The sequence below is a fragment of the Haliaeetus leucocephalus genome, unplaced genomic scaffold, assembly GCF_000737465.1.
Source record: "Haliaeetus leucocephalus isolate CR32 unplaced genomic scaffold, Haliaeetus_leucocephalus-4.0 Scaffold556, whole genome shotgun sequence".
NCBI lineage: Eukaryota > Metazoa > Chordata > Aves > Accipitriformes > Accipitridae > Haliaeetus > Haliaeetus leucocephalus.
In genome coordinates this window covers 4205816-4229145 of record NW_010972992.1, presented here as the reverse complement: position 1 = coordinate 4229145, position 23330 = coordinate 4205816, and the positions used below count along the sequence as shown (strand labels likewise).

The 23330-nt window shown below is 46.8% G+C and overlaps 1 protein-coding gene across 1 annotated transcript in view; it reads right to left on the bottom strand.

Moving 5' to 3' along the window:
• CASZ1 (castor zinc finger 1) overlaps positions 1–23330 on the bottom strand; it is a 78793-nt gene that overhangs the window by 10103 nt on the left and 45360 nt on the right. The window contains exons 5-10 of the mRNA XM_010577330.1: positions 15793–16633; positions 12921–12989; positions 7937–8027; positions 5693–5857; positions 2980–3152; positions 1347–2215 (exon numbers count right to left, since the gene is read on the bottom strand). Of these exons, the coding sequence (XP_010575632.1) occupies positions 1347–2215; positions 2980–3152; positions 5693–5857; positions 7937–8027; positions 12921–12989; positions 15793–16633 (2208 nt within the window). The remainder of the gene's footprint in view (positions 1–1346; positions 2216–2979; positions 3153–5692; positions 5858–7936; positions 8028–12920; positions 12990–15792; positions 16634–23330) is intronic.

The following is a 23330-nucleotide window of genomic DNA, read 5'->3' as shown; positions in this document are numbered from 1 at the left end:
GGAAGAAAAATTCAGATTAAAGGAAGAGAAAAAAAAGAGGGAAGGGGGGAAAACCGGACAACAAATTAAAGAAAGAAATTAGGAAGAACAGCAAGGAAAAAAGGAGGGAAAAAAGTTGCTGACAGGAACATGTCTGCAGTGCTTTTTTCCACAATCCCCAAGTGACTAAAATATTAATTTACCCTCCGGCAGTACAGCTGACGGCGAGCTGCTTCTCAGACAGCAAGTGGCATTTTATTAAAAAATAAAGGAAAATAGTTCCCTCAATGACCTTTCTCTGCTTTAGGAAACAATTTTTCAAATAATAATTCTAAAACTATGTGAAAGTTCCCCTCCCTCTTTAATCAGATCACTTCGTCCTACTCCCTCATTTGCTGCTGGGTAGAAAGGAACAGGGGCAGCACTCACATACCCATGGGCCAGCAGCCTGCTCTGGCTTTTCCATGCCCTGGGGAAGGAGGCTGAGGGGCAGCCCAATGCCTTGGGGTGCAGCCAGGCAGAGCCTCCCCTCCATGACACCACATTGCCCACCATGAGCTGACCATGTTCAGCAGGAGATTGTGGAGGTACCCTGTGCTCTTCAGGGAGCCCCACGTCCCTGCTGGCAGAGCTGGACATGGGCAACAACCTGCCCCAGGTCTAGGTGGTGGCAGGAAGAGCTTCAGGCTGCCCCAGGGAACTTCTCATTCCCATCTTTTACCCCTCTCATGGTGCCTCTGCCCCTTGCACCTCAGGGAGCTGCAGGGACAGAGAAGCACAGCTTGCAAGAACTGAATAGGAAAATGGTCCAGTTTGTGGACTGTACCAACACTATCTCCAAACCCACAGCTGCGACAACAGAGCTGGAGCACGGAACCAACCCCCCAGATCAGAAAAACAATTGGCAATGAGCTCCAAGATCAATACCACTAGGCCCAGCTAAAACTCGATACAGTCTGCAGAAGAGGGCTTAGGCTGCTGTGTGGCCTGCAAGTATTGGCCAAGCTTTTGCTTCATTTCCATTTTTAATACAGTGCCTCTCTCTTTTTAGCCTACAGTAGGCAATACACATGGCAACACCCTTCAGATCTGGTAAGAGCTTACTCCATTTGAGGGCAAAGCTGTGTTTCCTGTGTCTCTTCTGGCCACATGGGTATAGCCAGGCTCCACAGGAAACCATGCCAAGACTGCCCTCTTCAAGGGTTAACTGGACATGACCAAATTTATTTTCCCATTTACATTCCTTTACCACCTCCTCCCCACCTCCAGTCCCACGGACAACTGGGTGGCTTCTTATTCACTCCTCTCCAAGTCATCAGGCACTGCTCTTCCTCCCACCACTAGCACAACTGATGAGGGTAACTCACCTGCTTCAAGTGCTACAGAGGGCTTGAGTGCAGCTGCTGCCAGCCTGGCCATCATAGGAGAGATTAATCCCTTGCTAGCAGAGATCCTTTCCATTATAGATGCCGCTGGAGCTGGAGAAGAAGTAGCCGCTGGCTCACCAGATCCTGAAATGGCCTGGGATGAGGAATCCGTAGGAGCAGATGATGTTGGATTGGAGCCAGAAGAACCAGCAGTCATCAGATTAGCTGAGCTGGCAGGAAGTGATGTAGAGACCCGACTGGGGATGATGGGGAAGAAGGATCCAGCTGTTCCAGGAAGTGCCGAGTTGGAGAGTGCCAGGGCCAAGGGTATATTGCTGGGAAGAGCCTGGGAGAGCAGGCCAGAGATCTTGGTGGCTGGTGTCATGCTGTTGGCAGACTTGCTGGCCTGTGAGGAAGCCAGCTCAGCAGCAGAGGACGGTGCAGCTGGGACTATGAGAGAAACGGAAGACTGTTGACTGGTGGGGGAGGCACTCAGACTGGAGTTCTTCGAGCTCATAGCGGAGAAGTCAATAAGGTCATCATTACTGGACTCCTCTTGCTCATTATCCTTGGACCCGAGGAGAGAGGCAGGCAGGCCCAGCACTCCTGAGCTCCGGATGTGCCGGCGCTCATGTTTGCGTTTATGGGAGGTCATCTGGCTGGTGGAGGTGAAGGTGAAGCCACAGCCTGCCCTTATGCAGTGGAAGTGGTTGGTGGCCTTGCTGTAGACACAGCCCTCATACTTGCATTCCTCATACTTGTAGAACTTCTTGAAGCCGTCCTTGGCATAGGCATCATCTTTGATGTGGTAGCTCTTGTGCTTCTCAATGTCACACTTGTTCTTGAAGGTGAATGTACACCCAGGTCGCCTGCAAGGGCATCGAGGAGGAGAGGGTGGTTGGCTGTGTGGGCTAGGAGCACAACGCAACTGCTGTCACCTGTCTCCCTCTGGGATAAGGACCGGGGCCAGTATGAGACAATGGCCCTGGCTGCAAAGGGGTTGAGGAGCTTTATGTGGGTAAACCTGTGACACCAAGGCAAGCAAAAATGCTGCCATGTGAGAGAGCTGGGAAGCTCACTCCACTCCGAGGAACAGCCACAATAACATGGGGATGCAGGCACCCACCACTGAAAGTTCCAACCAAAACAGCAGTTAAAATGGACTAAGGTACAAACTGTGCCTTCCTACTCCCCCTGAGAACACGAGAAATCAATAGAAGAGTATTTGTGTACAGAAGGCAGAGTCTGGCCCTGAAAGGGATGAGCTGGCTGACTGTTGGCTGGAGAAAACTAGCATGGAAGTGCCATTAGCAGTATATTAATGGCCTACTTCAGTCGAATTCTGAAGAGGACTGTGATCTCTTTCCCAAACGATTCTAGGATGTATTTTCTAGTGGGTACCCTTTCCTCGGATCACCTCAGATCACACTGCTGCCTTCAGAGTGGTCTGCAGCATGATCCTCGAAATCACATCTGCCCTGGAGCATGAGTTCTCTCAAGAGCAGCACTGAGAAGGTCACAGCAGGGAAAAATCAAGTCCCTGTGTACACTCCTGAATTTATGACTTGGCAGAAGGAGGCAAACACACCATGCAATGCTGAGGCAGGATTCCCCCCCTTCCCTGCTGTCTCACCTGCAGTGAAAGTGAGTGGTTTTCTGCCCGTAGAACTGGCATTCCACAGTGCCGCAGTCCTCCGTGGCACGGAACCGCTGAAACCCGTCATTGATGAGCTGGGTGTTCTTCTTGTGAAAGTTCTCATGGGTCATCACATCAGAGGTGCTTGTATAGACCTTGTTACAACCCACCTAACCCGGACCAAAACAGGGAGTCATCAGTACAGCGTTTTAACAGCCTACCATTATTACCAGCAATAATAAATACATGTGCAGCACACATACATTTAATAGTTCCATTTGTGCACCTCTCCTAGGAGTATTAAGTCATCACTTTAATTCCCAATCTAAAGACTGATAGAGCAGTTGTGGAAAAAAAAAAACCAACAACCCTGGGCATGAAACAATAAGAAAAAAAGGGGAGGATGCAAAGGGATAAAAGACCAGCTACAGATAATCATGCCTGCTTAGGGAGGCAGTAAGCAGGGTTCCTGCTCTTAAGGAAAAAAGCCATTGCTTTTTGTTATCTTGGAGTGACACAGAACAAAGTAGGACTTTCATCTATTCGGGGAATACAAAATTGAGTGGGAATGAGTTATTTACCTCTTTAGTCCTTCTGGGAGGTAAGGCAGGGTGGTGCAACATGAGGCCAATCTTTTGAGCTTGTAATGTACAGGTTTCATTCTAGCAAAGCATAAACCCTATGTTCAGCTGATCTTAGCAAACCATTGGTGACTTTTTTCCTCCGTCACTGTTCAAGACTACCACTTCAATAATTTTAAACTCATGCAGCAAATGGGAATGGTGTGACGAGGACGGAATGCTGAAAACCTGCCTTCCTCTGGGTAAAGCGGGCAACTTTGCCATATTGAGTAAAAAAACACTGGAATCTGAAAACGTCCTCAGCCCTGCTGAGGGAGGATTTTTTTTTTCTTTTTTTCTCTAGCACAACATGTGCCAATGCCTGCACCATCTCAGAAGTGAAGAGAACGAAAACAGCACCTCTTAGTTCAGCCCAGGTTGATTCAAACAGGCAATAACAAAACCCATGACAAATACCCAGGAAAAAAAAAAAAAAAAGGATGTCCAGCTATTTCCAATATAAAAGAGCCTCTCTCTCTCTACACTGACACCTTGAAAAAAGACAGACCCTGCATGGCATTAAAAAAAAGAATTAAACAAAAACCTCCTTAGGAATAATTTGCAATGCAGCTCTTGGTGCTAAAGCCTAAAAAAATGTCAGTTTATATAAACAACTAACTGAATTTCATCCACACCAATTATGGACATAAAGAAAAAAAACCCTATGAGATGGATGGCACAAATTCTGCCATTTAAGCAGTATTTTCTTTAATTGGGAGTTTATATTCAGACACCTTTCCTGTAAGACACTGCTTACATGGGCATTATTTTACTGGAAGACAGTGGGCACAGGATGGAATTACCCATATATAGTTGTGTAAATGAGGGTCTCTGTTCGAACTCGGAGTGACTTAAAGCTGTGAAACATTCCTCATACTCTAAATAAAAAATTAAACTAATCCCATCCTGGTCAATTGAAGAAGCTAAACAACCAATATTATGGAAGCATAACAGAAAATGTCCTCAAGTGAAAGTCACATGAAGTTCCCAATTTATCAAATGTTGTAAGCACATGCTTAAACCACCCCCTATTCAGGACAGTACTTGAGTGCATGCCTAACATTTAAGTATGTGCTTAAGTCCCATTGACTTCAGAAAGCATACCTGACTTCAAGCTAAACATATGCTGAAGTCTATCCCAGCAAAACATTTAAGCATGTGATTAAGGCCTTGTGACTTTAACTGGGGTCTTAAAACTGTTGGGATAGGGCAGGAAGCGAGACCTGAGTTTTCAGAACAGAAAAGCTTTCACTAAGGGTTGCCTGATTATTCTGTTTGTAACTACAGCACATTCTCATGGCAATGGCTTAGGCCACAATTCTAATGGAACAAGTACATATCAAACCCTCTAATCTGAAGAATGATCAGGGTACGACCCAAACAATCTGGTGTGCCCGTGTCTAAAAACAGTAAATGCATCACAGTTACATCCGTGCAGCAACTCCAACTCTGGTTACGCTGCTCTTGAAGCCTGGCTGGCTCTTGAAACAAAGCTCCCAGCCTACACCACAGACAAGTACCACCGGTGAAGGAGACGCAGAACCAGGGGTGTTAAGACTAGATATGTGACAGTAAAGTTTAATTACTTTAGAAATTAATTATGGAGGAAATTAACCCAGTGTTAAAGGGCAGATGTGTCACAGAAAAGTCTGATTTCAAGGTAGTGACAGATCACATTTGAGTAGAGGCAGTGCAGTGGCATCACAGAGAGGTCCCTGAATCTCAGAGAACGGGGCTTGTTTGAACAAGTGAAGTCCAAGACTGTGAGAAAACCTGGAGACCTGCTTTGCTTCACTGCATGCGCAAGGCTTCTAAAAACAGAATGGTGCTTCCTTTCACCCTTCCCAACACTTGGCAAGGCAAGCATAGTGAGGAGAGGGCTCGGACTCTTCAAAGAGGTGCCTGATTCAGAAGTGAGCAAGAGAGGCTGTGAATGTCACCCCTTTGCCTCAGGACAGCCCCTTGCTCTCTAACAAGGAAGTGTTGGGCTGCCTAAACTCAAGAATCCTTTCAGTCCACCCCGAAAAGGACACAGCTCGAACAGTGGCTCTTCATCTGCCTTGTGTGCTATTCCCCCGTCCATCTGTTACCTGCATGCAGTGGTAGTGTGTGCTTTTCCCATTCAGGTGGCAGCCATGATAGTACACGCTACAGTCATCCAAGGGGCTGAAGCGCATGAAGCCGTGCTGGAGGGAATTATCACGTTTCTTGTGCATGTTGTAATGCCGAATCACATCCTGTTTACTAGTGAATCTCTGGAGAGATACAGAGACAGACAGTGAGACACGTGATGGGAGTGGGTGAGTAATCCTGGGGACAGGGTGGGTTTTTTTGTTGTTGTTAATAAACTTATGGTACCAGGAGTTTAAAGCTTAGCAGTAATCACTCCAAGAGAGTCAGATTAAAGAGGAATTGTGTGCATGTATCTTCTTGGTAAATGGAAAGTATATACACATGAAAAGTTGTAGAGTAAACATGACACTGGGGTGATGTCCAGAATATGCTTCATGCAGCTTTAAGACTGCAATTCTTCTAACATAATTTTAGCTGCTACTATCTCAAGAACTGCTATAGTTAGAAAGCAAACCAGTGAACTAAACAGCCTACAAGAGAGTAATCCAAGCTTCCAAATCACTCACTGTAGTGGTTAGCAAGACACTGGCTGCCACATTCATGTCAGACTAGAAATTGGGAAAAATACTCTGCTCTTTTATAGTATCTTCCCATTGTAAGTCTTCTGCCTCCCCTACAAGGTAGGATGGCTTTATTAGGGAAACAGGGACATGGAACTTTCTTCCAGTCACAGAAAAAGATGGTAGTAGAGCTCAGAGCTACATCTGTATGACCAGAATATCCTTTTCATTCTCTACCTGCTTGAAGTAATGAAGGGGTACCCCACTGTCAGAGCAGGCTAAGTGCCTTTAAAATGAAGCTTTTCATTTCTATTTCCCACAGACATCAATATTTAACAGTGAAGGTGGGAAAGTAAATCTGATTTTTTTAAAAAGAAATCAATATCCATTTATTTTGAGGAGTAATTGAAAAGGCCTGTATTCTAATGTTTAACAACTTTTCTAGTCTCCCTCATAGGAAACAAATGATTATCGCTTCCACTCTTTCCTCCTATAATATCAATCCTGATCAATCTCGTTGGTATTGGCACAGGAATATATGGATATAGATTTCAACAGGAATCCCTTGGAGGCTGGAGGTATGATTTCCCAGGGCGTACATACAGGATTGCTATTGCCAATCATCGTTAATTTGTGCCCACTTATTACAGAGCGTTACTTATTCTAAAATATATCTCAGCCGTAAAATAATTTGCATTTTAAAAAGCAGCCTAAATCCTTATTCCCTGCGAGACCAGACAGCTCCTTTGCAAGCAGCTTCCAGACTCCTTAGGAAATAATCATGAGGCCAATCATAATAATAGGTTTTTCTGTCTTTCCATCCTTTGTGTTTCTCTCTTTCTGGTTCAGAGATATCCGTGTTACAGTTGGGACAGACTCATCTCGGTTACCAAATGCTGGGCTAGGAGGACCACTACATCCATCCCTGAGACAAACTCTCCTTTGATCAATAGAAACCCACAGTCAAGCTCAGCAGATCCAGAACAACTTCCTATGCTGTGGTCAGACTCATTCCTTTGAGACCCAAAGGTCTCCTGGGGTAGGGCTGAAGTTGTGTCTGATGCACAGTAGAGGCAAACTCTGGGATTCCCACTGACACACATACAGCCTGACCACAGAAATGGCAGTGTCAAACTCACAGACCTGGGAAGAGGGTAAACAAACACAGCACGTGACTCCGCTGGCTTGACGTCGCTACCCTGGCAATTCTCCCAGTAATTACAGCATTGCACATGCTCCTGCCCCCACGCTTTCCCCACAAATCCAGGACTGCTGCTGGTCTTATTGGGTGTTTTGTTGCAGATACTGCCGCTACAATGTCACCCGGGCAGCAGGAGGGAAAGAGACAGACTAACAGATCAGCATTCCCTAGTTTCAGGCACAATTTGTAACACAGCAGAATTTATTCTCTTGGTTTCACTGATGTAAATCTGGAGTAGTTCCCACTGACTTGAGCTGATCTATGTTCTGCTCTTCGTTATAGTGGTCTGGGTTTGGTTAAATGGTGTTAGACTGGGTTAAATGGGAACAAAATAGGGATCTAGTTAAGTTCAAAATACATCTTGCCCTCTTTCAGAGCGGAAAAGTGAAGAGGCATGTGCATGCATGGGGGAGGAAAGCACAGGAGGACACACATCTCCCCTAGGCTGTACCCCTTTACACTCAGGTAGCTGTGCTGAAAACTTTTTACCATTCTTTTACCTGGTAGTTGCACTCTGGGTCAAGGCAGTGGTAATGTTCTCTATACTGGTATGCACAGTGTATATGTCCACAGTGCTGACTGCCAGAGAACCTGCAAACATGAGAGGAGGACAGAAGAAAGAAAGGGAAAGAGAATAAAACAGTGTCGTGACAGTAGTGCCTGTAAGCAAGGCACAAATAAAGTAAATCCCATTTCTGCTTTCATCCCATGTTTATGGCATTAAACCCCACCTCCTTTATCCCCTCCAAGGATGTTGACCCTCCTGCCTTCCTTTTCTTATTTGTCACTATTTAAAGGTGCTTCATGAGCAGGATCATTGAGGTCTTGTACATCCCTAATCTGTCTTTATTTCCCTTTGAAATTCATCTCCATTATGTAAGTTGCTTAACTTGGGGAAGAGTAAGAAAGGAGGGTTCCTTGAATTAAATATCATACAATTCTAAAATTCTCATGTGTGAGTTTATAAACCACAGCAGTGAGTTTCAGAAATCTCCCATGCCAGAAGGAGACAAATAAATATCGGTCAAATATGGATTCTAAATTTTAGGTATACGCCCATCTAGTACGGCCTCAGAAAAGCTCAGGCATTCATTTGTTTGTACAGGTTATGTCTCATGACTTTTTTTATCACAGTATGGTGTCACACTACAGAGAAGATTGCAAACCAGTGGATTAGATGGTAAACCACACAGATAGATGATGATCATGGCAAGATGACATAGGAACTTTCAATAAGATGGACAGATCAATGGAAAGACAGGCGAGATGGATCAACAGGAACGGGACAAAGCGTTACAGGCAGACCATCTCAACCCTGTGTGTGCATCTTCTCCCATGCATGACAGCCCTGCTAATCATTATTTTCCCTGTGGATACAGTATTTGCTCACAACAAAAAATAGTGCAGTGCAAAAGAACAAGGTTGTCAGCCCGCCTTTGAGCGCAACTAAAGGAAGCCACAGCCAACAACAAGCACCCAATCCATTTCTGCAGGCCACCACTGAGCACTCCACACGGCAAATTTGGAAACTTCTGACGTACAGGGTGGAAAAAAACCCAGAAAGGCAGAAATGCCATACAATATCTACATACAAACAGGCAGTACATAGACTGTATTGACTGATAGACACGTCAGTAATTGGCAAGAGGGGATGATCCAGTAACGGGCTAATCAGTGCTATGAATTCTCTGATGTATATTCTAGAGGACCCTGGAAGAGCTGAAGAGCTTGAAAGGGAAAAGCAGTAGAGAGCAGGGGACTCAGAGGGGAAACATTCAAAGATAAAGTACCATCTGCTCAAAGGTTCCTCAAAGGTTCCTCATGTCACTTAGTGCTAAACACAGCAGGAGTGCATATGATAAAGGGCATGGGAAAGAAACAAGGAAGGGCAATGGGTAAAAAGGAAAAATGAGAGGAGTGAGGGGGTCCCGGGGCAATCAAGGAATGGGGCAGGTGCAGGGAAGATTATGGATCATCATAAGGTGAGGTAACGCTAAGCTACAGGATAGAAAAAGTCGTGACGAAAAGCAGCACTAAATAAGGCATTTCTGAAGCACAGTAAGGAAGAAGAGGTCAACTGTGGAGACAGCAGGGCCTCTAGGAGAAAGAAAGGGGACTTAATTGACAGAAAAGATAGACATTGCTAAAAAATTAAATGACTTCTTTGCCTCAGCATTCACAAAGGGAGACAGGGACAGATGCCAGGAGCAGACATGCCTTTCCCTGGGGAAGGAGAAGAAATACTGCAGGAAATCAGGATCACGTCAGAACAGGTGATTGAGAAACTGGAACAAACCTCAGCAGCGGAGAAGAAACAAACCACAAGGCAAACAGCAAGGCTGGCTGCACAAACAAAGGTGTGGAACTGAAAGCAGAGGAAGCAATTCCTGCTCAACACCTGGGCAACAGTGAGGCTAGTACAGGGCGCAGGCAGCAGCCTGAGTCACCATGGCATTAAACTAGGTACACGCAGCTCTGCAGCAGATCGCACCAACTGGTCCTGCTAGTCCAGGGCTTTATGTCAGCACACTACCAGCAGCTTTAAAGGAAAGAAACTGCTTTGTGGAAAGCTTCCTCCTTATTCCACTGATGAGATGGGGAAGAGAGAGCTGTGCAGGGCTGGAGAACTGTGGAGTGCAGGCCAGGCAGAGACAACAGAAAGAAAAAGACCTTGCTGACAAATACACACCTTTGAGGGAAAGCAGTCTAAAATATTATTGAAAGTGAGGATGCAAAATGACCAGAGATGCCAACTGCAGTAAAAGAAGGGACAGACACCGAAGAGATCTGACTGTATGGGATGAGTTACTTGAAACATCCTAGGAGGAGTAACTCACAGGCTCAGCTTTAAAAGCAACAGCTAAACAAGCACTGTAGCACTTCAAACTCCTACCCTCCTTTCCACGTGCCACAGCAAGGTGTGTGTGTGTGGTGTCTACAGTGCAGGAAGGGAGAGGCAAGTGTTGTACCAAACCGTGCACTTGGGGAAGGAGGGAAGCAGCAAGCACAGCACAAAGGGGAAATTCTGCTCTTTCAGTCTGTAAGGTTAGGCTCCTAAAGGGTTATATTTATCCTGTGTTTCTTCTGACACTTGAAACAGTTCAAAGCTATTAATTTTTAAAGCACAGCATCTGTTTAGCTTTTTCATAACAGGAAAGCTTACACACCACACACTTACTTACACACATACACACGCGCACATTTACATGCACATACTCGAAGGTACATCAACACCCCTCTTAATTTACATGAACATACCCACAATTTCCATGCACACGAACAGACACAAACACACCTGAAACAAGCAAACTCACAGACCATCTAATCACACTGATATGCAAATCCAAACTCCTAAATTGTCCATACAGGCACATAGATTCATTTTCACAAGAATAACCCCCTCCCCCTTCCCTTACTTTCCTCCCCCTCCCCTTACTTTAATCGGTTCACTTTTTTTTTTTTTTTTTTGCCAGAAAGAACTAGTCTTCATCTGGCAAGAATTAGAAAGAAAAACCAAGATAAATAAATAATAATAAAAATAATAAATAAAGAAGTCAGCATGCTTAGAGAGTGTTTACAGACTCATTACCCTGTAACGATGATGTGAAAGAAGGAAGAAAAAAAAAACCCACCCCAATTACAAGGGGGGAGGAAACCCACACAGAAATAAATATTTAAGCAAGTGCTGCCAGAAGCACCATCTGCTGAGGCACTAATAATAATAATAATAATTTTTTCTGTGGTCTTTTTTTTTTTTTTTTAATTATAAATATACAGGGGGGGGGGGGGAACAACCCAACCCAAACTAGCTAAGTAAGAGGTTTTGTTTTGTTGTGTGAGAGAATGGATTATTCCTGGGCAGCTTTTGGCAGTGGCTTTGGCAAACTCATTAAGCTAATTATGCAGTACAGACATAGAGTGTCGTGTCTCTCTCCCCCCACCCCTTGATTTTAAGGCTTTAAACTGTTTTTAAAATTGTGTGTAAATTGAAGGGAAGTGGCTGTGCTGCCAACGGGCGGCTTGCGGAGCTTTTTAAGCAGGATGTGGTGTCCCTTAGCTATCTCACAAGCCTCCCTCAGCTACCTGCCTGACCCAGGGGAAGGGGCTTGCAGAGTGCTGTGAAGAGTGAATGTGGGTGAAGTGTTTATACGGTTCTGTGCTTGAGAGGGGAACTGGGGACAAAAAGGGTGGCATCTCCTCTCTCACTGCAACCTCTGTGATTCCTGCAATCTCAGCAATAAAAGGGTGCTGCTCCTTCTGCCCTATGCAAAGATGGGCTTAAACCCCCACTTTCATTCCTATACTCTCCCAGGAGGCAGTGAGTTGCCACAGGCAATGACTAGAGGCATTGCTGCTTGAGGAGCTGCATGTGGTGGTGCAACTCTTCCCATGTGGTCTTCTGCCCCCTTCTCATACATCAGGGATTTGGGCAAAAGGGAGGAAAGGAAATCGCCTCTCGTTCTACTCTCTGGCTAGGGAGAGCACTGTTCCCACCCTTCTCCCCTGCTGAGGTGCTAAGACCTTCCCTTGCACCTTCCTAGCAGCTGACTGCCTCCCACAGAGAGGCTCTGTAGACCCTGGCAAGGTGGGAAAGCACAGTACACATTTCCCTCCCCTCTTGTTAATAAGTGCCCAAGTGCTGGTGGGAACAAACCCTTCAGTTTTATCTCTGGATATAAGTGTTCTCTTGCTTCCCTGACTGGTGTCCTTCTGTATACAAGGGGCTTTCGTAGTGAGTTTTCGCACAGTACAGATGGAAGATTCAACAGGCCGGGGAAAAGGCTGATGGACCCTTTACACCATAACCTACAAAACAGGCAGGTGTTATGCAGTAATCTCCTCTGTCCCTCTGGCTCTCATGGCATTACTCACTCCATCTCACCGCAACAGCCTTGGGCTCCCTCTCAGCATCACTCATTCCTGACCTAAGCTTGCCCACGGCTGTGATAAGGTGCCCTAGCCTGCACCTTATTCAGTGAGGATTTCTCGTATCAATGAGCTGCAAAATTTTCTAGGATAAACATCCCACATTGATGCCAAGACCTGCCTAAACTCGAGCCACTTGTGAATTCCTCCAGCCTAGAGTCTCAGAGGTGAGATGTTCTCTGCTTGCCTTCTGCAGGCACTGGACATGGTAGAGGAAAAAGGCTGGAGACAGCATAGCAATGGACAGAAAAAACAACAGTCAAGAGACCGCACTCCCATTTAAATCCTGGACTTCTGCAGTGAAACATTTTTCCACTATTTGTCACAAAGTCTAACAGCTCTGGGGAGCCAAGCATGCTCTTGGCATGCTTGTACACCTCTCGCAGCTACTGCTCTCCCAAGCAGGGGAACAGAGCAAGTACAGATGCCAGAGGGAAATGGAAATGCCAAAGACTGGTTTAACACTTGATCCAGATGGACAAGACCTCATCTCTCCCACCACCACTCCACCCTCTTACTTCCAGCCCTCCCCCCAGGAAAGTCAAGAGTTTTGCCTACCTGGCAATATACTTCTGGTAAATATTTACGTCTTCGCTGACAGCTGGTTTGTCAGTGGGTAATCCATTCCTAATGAGAAACACACAGGGCAGAGGTGGTTAGTAGGCAGGAACAGGGCACAGTCTAAGCTCCTTGTTTCTCTCACACACCACTGACACACCAGGAGAGGGCCCAGCGAAAAGCACACAGCAAAGACACACAAAGGTTGAACTTCCCTCCCCCTTAGCCTTCAAATCTGGTACCTTCTTGTCCTAGGGAACCACACAGTCTACCTACCACCTCTCCTGCATGTTCCCTCTTTGCAGGTCAGTGTGTTGGAGACATTGAGAAGACCAACCATGAAAACCTGTTTCCACAGAAAAAACTAAATACCTATATACAAACAAGTGATGGCCACATGAAAACAAACACTTGCCTGAAGCACCTTGCAACACTGTCCTTATGTGCATGGAACGGCCATTGAGACACGTCTGCCCTAGGCTCAACTGTGGGAGAAGAGTCTCAATGCTTCAGCCACGCTGTGAGCTACCACACATTTCCTATGTACCAGCAGGCACAGTGTACTGCTACCCAGTACTGACAACATGGCTACATCCCCCTAGATGGGGCTTTAATTGCCTTTTTTTTTCACACAGGTACCCCAACTCCAATAGACAGATGGGGCAGCAAAGATCAATGAGAAAACCAACCCAACTACACCCAACTGTCAGATAAGCCTGGGTTACTTAACATCATTAGGAAGCAGACAAAAATTGCATCCTCAGTGAGTTCAGCAAGAGGAAAAGGAGATACAGGGCCAGACTCCAGCCTACCTAAAAGACAGTGGCATACAACACAATCCCAGACCGGCTGTACGCAGTCTTCCTTCTCAGTTTTGCCCGCACCCAACCTCCACTCTTAATCGTGACAGCTCTGTAGCCTGGTTTAAACAAGGACACTTTTGCACAGAGTTCTCTTGAAGAAGGTAGATTAGTTCAGGGCACGTTAATAGCATTAGATGTTAGAGAGTTTAAACCCATGGCTAGGGTGTATGTGCGTACATGTGAGAGTAAGAGGTAATCCCTGCCAGGTTATTTGGTCCCAGCGGGGACTGTGAATGGAAAGCCAGGTCCCAGATACCACAGTTAGCACTTCCTCCTCCAGCACTATTAATGGGCTGCTTTCTCTTATCATAAAAGCCTGTATCTAGTAAGCAGCCTGAAGGAGAAGGGACCGGAGCCCCTTCTGTACTCCAATGTGTGATCAGGACACTGGGAACTGCCAGGCTGAAGGCCCTGGTCACCTCCATTCCTGTTGCAACCCCATCATGATGCCCCAGTTGAGGAAGTCCTGTGGCTAGAGGAGGGATCACCATGGTGCTGCAAACTCACATCTGCAAGTGGCAGGAAATGAACAAGAGAAAGGAAATCAAACTGGGATCCCAGTGCAACACCAAAGCAGATAAGAAGAGGCTCACAGCCCACCAAGCACAGCTCTAGGATGGCCACTGAACTCCAGGCAGCTCAGCATTCTGCAGACTCTTCAGGCACAGAGTCCCTAGCCAAGTCGCCCATCACAACAAGGCACTGTGCCTACAGGAATATTTACAACACAGTGTTTTTTAGTAATAGGAGTCCCTGCCTGCCATGTGGAGCACATACAGCATTCACCCTGAGCAGGGGCCAGATGCAGATGTTAATAATCCTCTGCCCTTTCCCATATACCTTAGCCATAGAGCTCCCAAATCTGTCTGCAGGCAGTTGGGAAATGACTGTTTCACGTGGAGGACAGCTATCATTAGCTCTGCCTCCCAGGTGGGGAAACATGGAAAGTGGGGGATGCAGACTTGCCTGAGACTGCAAAGAGCATTCGAGTTAGGATTCAGCCCAAGGCCTCCTAGGTCCACATACTAAACATAAACCAGCCCTCTTCCTTACAAGAGGGCAAAATAGTAGGGTGGATGTGATGGCATTTGCCACAGAAGTGCAGGCCAGAGGTCCTAGACTTACTACCAGTGACCCCATGGAATTCACAGCTCAAAACCCCAGGTCCACAGTGAGAAACAAGTAAATCCAAAACTTGACAAGAAAGCAGAGAAGTCCCTCCCTTCCTCCCTGCTTGCAGCCTCACATACCTATGTAGCTTTTCTATAGCTACCACCTCTGGAAGCCACATTAAAAAGTAATCCCAGGTTTGGCAAGGCCTTCAGATATCTCCATTCAGTCAATGGCATCATTGCAGAGACTGCCAGCAACATATGTGTAGGAGGTTATTAGTGTAATTGGGCTAATGAGTTTGCCCAGTCTGAGGGGTAATTGAATCACCTCTATTTGTGTAAGGAGCAAGCAAATTGAGAAGACACAGGCCCAGCCCCACAGAAACATATATATGCCTAACTCCTATCAAAATTGATGGGAACTAGTCACCAAAATGTCTTCTAAGTTCTGGGACAAACAAAAAGTCCCATCTTGCTAACAGTAAAATCAGCAGAGTTTTGCCACTGAGTTAGATGGAAGCAAGAATCAGGTTCTCCTGCAGACACAGCTGGATGCCTGGGGAACCGGAAGAAGGAGAAAGTAGTTACAACCTTGACCTCAAGAGTGCTGACAGCACCATGTTCCCTCATCTCTCATGTTAACATATGAACCCAGAAGCTAGTGTGCTCTGGATTCACGGCTGTGACTGCTGATGTCAGACCACATCCTTAGTGCAAGTAAAAGAGATGTAAGGTGCAACAGAGGAGCAGACACTCCAACAGGGAACAAAAAGAAACATCACACGAACAGTGCAGTACTTATCATCCCATGAACTGGAATTGCCCACTGATCCACACACAGACTTTAGGTATGATCCCCCACTAATACAAAGGTAAGAAAAGTGGGAGGGCACTTACTTTACTGTAGAGACTGTTCCAGTTGTGATGGAGTCTGTCTTGGAGAAAGTTGATTTCAGGTACTCGGGAGTGTTGAATGGCAATGAGACGGACTGCTCTGGCCCAGCCACAGGAGTGCTGCTGGGGGTACTGGCAAGGGGAGCAGGGGCCAGGCTGGGTGTTGGAGCTTTTACTGGAGTAAGCTTCTGAATGTTCCTCACATCATACTTGGAAGGCCGGCCTACCTTGCCTGTCTTGAAGGCGATGGCTCCTCCCATATCTGGGCTTCCTTCTCCAGGCTTGAAAAGGTGCAAGTACTTGACATTTTCTAGGTCATACTTGGAGGCCTTCTTGTAAGTGTTGCCATTTTGCGGCCTGATGCTCTCACCCGTCTTCAGCTTCTGAATGAAGAAGTCATATTTGGAGGCCCGTGACATCAGGCCCTGCATCTGGGAACTGCTGGGAGAGGGCAGCGGCAAGATGGTGGCTTTGGTCTCCGTCAGCATGGAGGCATCTGGACCTGGCACCCGAATGGGCTGTGCCAGCACTGAGGAAGTTTCTTTGCCCAGCTTGGAGCCCAGCTCCTCAGATTTGGCCAAGTGCATGGGCCAAGAGAGCTGTTCTCCAGCTTTCAGTTTGCGGATGTACTCCTCATACTTGGAGAAGCGGGCTCGTTTGCTCATGGCGTCTTCGCCAGGGAGAGAGGCAGCAGTTGCAGTGGCCTCTGAGGTAGCAGCGTTCAGCTTGTCAAAGCTGATCTTGCGGGCCAGCTCATCCCGCATGTTCTGATCATCATAGCCGAACATGCCCAGGAACTCATTCATGGTGGTGGCGGCATAATCTCGCAGCGATGAAGCTTCCCCTACAGAGAACCAAAGTGAGAGAGTCACGCAAGGCGTTGATTTTTCTTCTCCTCCTATACCAGCACTAGTAGCAGGGAGGGGGAGTAAGGGGAGAGGGGAACATGATCTACTGACGTTTGGCTCACTTGTTAGGTTTTACGACTCTTAAATTAATTTGTTTAAAAAAAAAAAGTAATTAATACTGGGGTAAAATAAAAAGAGTTCATCAATGCCAGGAAAATCAATTTCCTAAATGTTCTAGCCGATGGCTTTTCAGTACATTAAACAAAGTTTCATAAATGTCTCTGCACTCTTGCCTTGGCCTAATATGAAGAAAAAGTAATTTTACTGGAAGTGAGACCAGTGCCAATATGCCGAGGTTTGTACAGTTTTGTCCTTGCGTGTGTTTGTATATGGAAGGAGGTGCACAGAGGATAGACGGCAGTATGTCTGCATGTGTAAGGGAGGGTAGAAACATGTGAGATATGCTATGTGTGCTGGTGAACAGCAGGGCTGAGAGCAGGCAGGACAGCATGGTGTGAAACAGATAAGGGAGACAGGGCAAGCCAATGTATGGAGTGGAGCAGGAGGAGGGCAGAATGGAAAAGTGCAGAGTAAAGAAAGATGCAGAGGTGGAGATGAATTCAGGTGGGGGAAGAGCAGCAAAGGCTATATGCATGAGAAGCTTGGCAGTGAGGAGTGGCAGCGGGAGGAGTGGAGAAAAGAAGGCAAGACAAAGACAGGATAGTTCCCCATAGCTACTGCAGTCCTTCCCTTCCCTGTCAATTTTGTAAGAGTTCTTTTCACCCAACTTGCTCCCTTCCTTCTCAATCCCAATGACTGGAGAGCTACTACTCTCCACACAAAAAGGGGCCACAGCTCAGCAAAGGCTGTGGAAACCTACAGGTGGTCTCCTGAGAAGCCAGGAACAGCTTCCAGTAAGATGAGGAAAGGGAAAAGTCCACACAGGTGCAAAATAGGTAAGGAACAGCCTCCTCTCCATCAGGATTTCGACTGAGAACAGAAAGAGCTGTTGTCCTGATGTGGGCCCCACAGTGGGGGAGAAAGCCTGTTCTCTGGAGCATGGGTTGGGGAAGGGGCAGGAAGGGGTTAGCCTACCTGAGCGTGATTATACGGAGGAAGAATGAGTAAAAGCTGTCCTTCCTTGGATCTCTCCCTCCCTTCCTCCCTCCCTCCCCTACTCCCTCAGGCAGTTTCACAGGCCACCAGGAGGGGAAGAACACACATCTGGAGGTCACCCAATATCAGTGTAAAGGAGGAAATAAAGATTGCTCTGACGTGCCAGCTTGGACTCATTTAGGCTTCAGTCTGACACAGTGCTCCTCCTCCTCTCCCTCTTGCTTTCTCCTGCAGAGTAAAGATTTACTGTGTGCAGGAGTCCTTCAAACCTCCCTCGTCATCTTTTCCAATCACTCACTCTAGCTCTCATGGGCAAGCACACTCGTTCACAGGGAGCCAGCACAGGCAGGTACACTGGCAGCAAAATGGAGGTTCTGGGCACTGGGTCCCGCTCAAACCAAATCAACACTGCCTTGAAACATAGTGGAAAAGGAAGGCACCAAGACATAGCCACAGAACAGGTCAGCAGATCCAAAGCATGAAAACAGACCCTTAGGATTTAGGGGATGACAGCTAATGATGCCATACGCACAGGCACGCACATACGAGAGCAATTCTGTGCACACAAGACCCAGTCAATGAGCAAAGTCGAAGTTCAATAGCCATCAGCTTCCACAAATCAGTTTCCACAGGACTATACAGAGGAAGAGACTGCCTGCAATGGGCACTAAAATGTGCAAGACCATGAAGGTCATATTCCTGTTTCAATATTGCCTGGCATAGCTGTGTTCATGTAGCAGAAGTGTGGCTGCACTAGTTGCCTGTCTACATGGTACATGAGAAAGGCAATGCGAAGATCATGCCTGAAGCCTGCAAGCAGGAGGACAAAGACACACCTGCTATGTACTGGGATCTGGTTTAGCCCAAAATGACTTTCCAGCTCTGGGCACTTAGGCCCAGCATCCTGCATGGGATTTGGGGATGCCTGACTTCAGAATAAACACCCTGTTAGTTACAGAATGGGTGGCAATGCCCCTGCAGTGTCTCACTCAGGTTTCTGTAGCACAACCTCATGGGTCAGTATTAATCTTAAAGGATGTTAAATGCAGAATCATGCCTCACAGTGTCCAATAACAAGACCTGTCACAAGGAAAGGCTGTATTACTCCATCCTCAGAGGTAGGACCGTTTCATCTGTGCTTCCCCACTTGACCCTCTCCTGTGGCCCCTCCAACACCCTACCAAAGCCATCAACTTTATCTTTCACACACAGACATATTAAATAATTTCATCTTGCTTTAAAGCAGTTCTCCTTTTTACCTCTTTTTCTCTCTTCTCCACCTCCATTTCAGTGTAACCCTATGACCCAACAAAAGGGATTAAACCCATGAAATCCCTATGGGGTCTAACACTTCCCTGTTTCTGTTAAATCTGCTTTCCCTGTTCTGCTTTTCCTCTCTTTTTGGACCTGTAAACCAATCCCCTAGCCTCCTTCACAATGCCCTGACTTCCAAGCACTGCACAGAAAAACTCTAGCCAACCTGTGCCAAACTGCAAGGGGAGAAAAAATACCACAGAGAGGACCTGATAGGAAATTAAACTATTAAGTTTGATTTTTACTAGCTTTAACAGCTGCCCTGAAAGCCAGCCAACCCCTTTCCTTCTTTATCCTAACCTGCAGCACACGAAAAAAGATGGGAGACCCTCTTTTTCAATCCCACATCTCAAATCAGTTTTACAAATCCCAGCTCGGTTCAGGCCCCACAGACATTACAAATCCAGAGAGAAGATTCAATGAAACCTACTAGTTTCTTTTTAACACTGTAGAAAATGAAATGCTGTAGGAGACCAGCTCCTTTTTAAACTTCTCTCATCTGCACACCTGGTCTTGGAAAGCATCGCTGGTACCCATGTGGCAAGACCCCAACTGGTGCAAACAATTAGATGCAAACCCCAAGACCATAGGAAAGGGGGAGTTTTCAGACCTTTTTTTGAGCTTTGCAAAAGTCTAAGCTTGAGTTCAGGTTTTACTGCCCTAGATTTAATCACCTCATCCCTCTAAACACCTTGCATTATGCTTTTCCTTTGCTCAAATTCGGTTCCAGATGATCACAATACCCTCCCTGATTAACAGCTTTGCCAGTGCTGCTCAGTCTTTCCTCATCCACATTTGAGATGAAACCTTGGCCAGTTCCCACTACTCACTGCCTAGCAAGCACACCTTCACTCATCCCAGCATGAGCCCACCAACACATCCCCTAAAGCCAAGACAACCTTCACTTAGTTGCACAGGCAGCTAACCAGAAGGCTACAGGCTTTTCTGGTGGAGGCACCTTATGGAAGGGAGCTGTCTCACCATGAAGATGGTATGAGACCCAGCCAACTCATTTCACATACAAACAACAGTGAGGAGGTAATTATTATTACCTAATCAACAGAAAACCCTCCCCATACCCACACACAGACAAAAGTGAAGCAGGACAGCAGTTGGGAAACAAATCCCTGTGACAAGTGCACAGCCCTGGAAGGCACAGGAAGCATTGTCCCTGGGTCTTCTTCCCCCTTCCCTGCACCACATTTGTCTCTCCTTTTCTATGTGATAATAAAAGAGCTCCCTCTCCCCTTGCCAGTGCTCTCCATTTGTGGGCATTGCCAAAGAGCAGAGATCTGTGTGTCTCAGAGCAGCTATCGTATCACAAAGGATCCGAAGCTAGCAAAAAGGGGGCTAAAAATAGCCTGCAGCAGCTCACTATATATGGAAGGAAAAGCAAAACAGCCCAAATGGAGTGCAAGGTCTGGATACTGGGGGATGGGACATCCCAGCCAGGGCTCTGTCCTTTATTCTGCTTGGGAAGGAAAACATGTAGACTTGGGGGCTACAGGATTATGAGCAAGAAACTGGCACTCATCAAGCATGTTCTCCCAAGTGGAGTCTCCCCAGGAAATTATGAAGAGAAACCCCCCCTTGTTGAAAACAGGTCCACTATTCCCTTTCTAAAGGACTTAGCCAACAGGCTAAGAAAAGAAAGGAAAACTTTGAAAGCTTGTACAAGGGAAAGCTCCTGGTGACTACTTTAGTCCACTATGTAAGTAACAGAGCAAAGAACCTGGGACTGTATAGGAAAATCTCCCTGGGTATGTGTGCATCAGTGAGAGATTGTGGAAAGGGATTTCAGTCAGAAACTGCACTGGGAAATCTAAATGCTATATATAAATGCGTGTAGAGAACTATGGGTCAGCCAGTGTGCAGGAGAGGGTGCATGAATGAATGAAGAAACACATCTGCACATCCAGATCAGCTTCTGACACACATCTCCTGACAGATGCCAGCTTTGAGACTCCTGAACATGTTTCCTAGCTGTACCAGAGAGGGAGGCACATAAGGCAAGACTGAGCACTGACTCATTAGTCCCTTGCTTCCAAGGGGTGTCTCAGAAAAAGAAACAGGGATGCCATACATGCATGTTCTCCGTCTTGTTTCAAAGCATGAGGATTGAACAGCATGGAGCAAGTCTCTGAAACTCCTGCCTGACACACAAGCATCTGACCCTGGAAGGAGACAAAGGTGGCAGGGATTTGGCATTAGACTACAGGAGGTGTTAGTAGAGGACACCAGCAGTAGCTGAAGTCCCATCAAGCAGGCAGTGTGTGTACACACCAGGAATCCAGGAAGCAGGAGCCCTTCTCAGCCCCATATAATTAGGATGGCTTTCCCTACTGATTAAGAAAGCCAGTTAGACATAGGATCCGTTTTTCTGTGTGGCTCCTGCTTTTTACCCAAGTTTCCAGCTGACCAAAGAAGTATGGTCTCAATTTTAAATGCTGCTGAGCACTGCCAGCTCTGTATCCTCTATGTCCTCAGAGGGAGCAACGGGTGCTCAGAACCTTCAAAACCAGGTTCCTGCCACGACTCCTCTGAAGCCACATTGACCAGGAGGACAGAGCTGTATTCCTTTCCTTTGATCTGACTGCTTCCTGCTACCCCCAACTCCCAGGAAAACTCCTTTTCAGTACAGGCCATTCCAGATCTTGCTGGAATAAACTTAACTTGCACTCACTAACACCAAGTCTGAGAGGACTCGGTGATGAACAGCTTAAAACCCATTTTCTGGAACACTGACAGAAAAAGAAGAGGAAAAGAACTTCGTCCTTTCCAAAGGAAGGGATGTTTCAGTTTGTGCTTTCCAGGGAAATGTTGCGAACGACATTTACAACAGGGTTCTTGAAACAGACGCTCAAGACCTGGCAGCACGTCTGTTTGCAAGTCAAATCCCATGTGGCTCTATATGTAAACCGGACCCTGCATGTGCCATTACCCGCCTTAAACATAAATAAGTCTTCAGCCCCCCATAAACGTACATAAACATTTTTACATGATCCTTTGACAATATAGCCCTACAAAGGCATTTTACTGAGAACTCCTACCCCAGTGAGAAACCTCAGTTCCTTTTAATTTTCCCCAGTTTGGTAACATATTTTTTACATTTAAGTTCCCCTCCTTTCAGTTTTCATAGCAAATAAAAGCTGCAAATGGCGGGGGGGGGGGGATTAAAACAAACTAAAAACAGAGTCCAGGCACAATCACCTTGTGTCTGGAAACGACAAGGGCTTTCCTATCAAAGGAAACTGAAGGTCACACTTTTCCTCATTGATCTTGCAATGTTTGTTAATTACTCTGTCACTGATGTGGCGAAGGATAATTAAACAGCTCTGTTTATATCTTATATGCATAATTATGTGCGCTGCCACTGAACTCGTGAAGACTAGAGAATGTGCCTCTCCAGAAGGGGAACGGACAGACGGAGATGAGTTTCGGCTGCATTATTAACAGGAGGAGGAAAACATGCGCGCACACAAAAGGAGGAAAGTTTGATAGATTCACAAAGTGCTGGGATCAGGGGAGGGGTGCATGCAGGTGAGGCAGATTAGGGGAAGATCTTTCAATTACAGATCCAACCCAGCCGAGTGACAAATCGGGGGAGGGAGTTGCTCTGCCCTAATGGAGAGAATTCAATTTACCCTAAGCTTTTACCAAGGCTTAGCACTCATACAGCCCCCAAAATCAATCTGGGGGGAACCTGGGTATCAGAAAGCGATAAAGAAATTCACCTGGGGCCTTCTGCAACATCTCTTGCTGAATTCAGCTTTTGAATGAACCACAAAAATAAGATGGTAGCTATCTGAAAATAAGAAATGCACACACGGCCTGGGGGAAAACGCTTTGCAACTGCACACAAGTTGGCATCCCAGACCGAAGCGGCGGGGGACACAGAGGTTTGGAACCAACAGCTTCACCAGCTCGAGCCCCAACCCAGGGTGTGCTACCCCGCCAGCAGTGCCGGAGGACGGGCTCCCACACCCGCCCCGTGAAGGAGGCAACGCCATGGCGAGCGGTAACCCCTCAGCCCCTCCGGCCAGGATGAGGGAACGCACAGCAACGTTACGTTTTGGATGGCTCTGTTACGGGCTCTTATTTGACACGCAGGCAGGGGTACGGGCAGGCCAACCAGGGGTAAGTGACCAAGACGGGCAGTGCTAGCCAGCAGCTCGCTCCAGGCTTCCTAACGGCCGAGCAGCAGAGGGCAGCGGCTGGGGGCCCGCGGGGGGGCCGCCGGGGGGGGGGGGGCGCCCCGCCCGC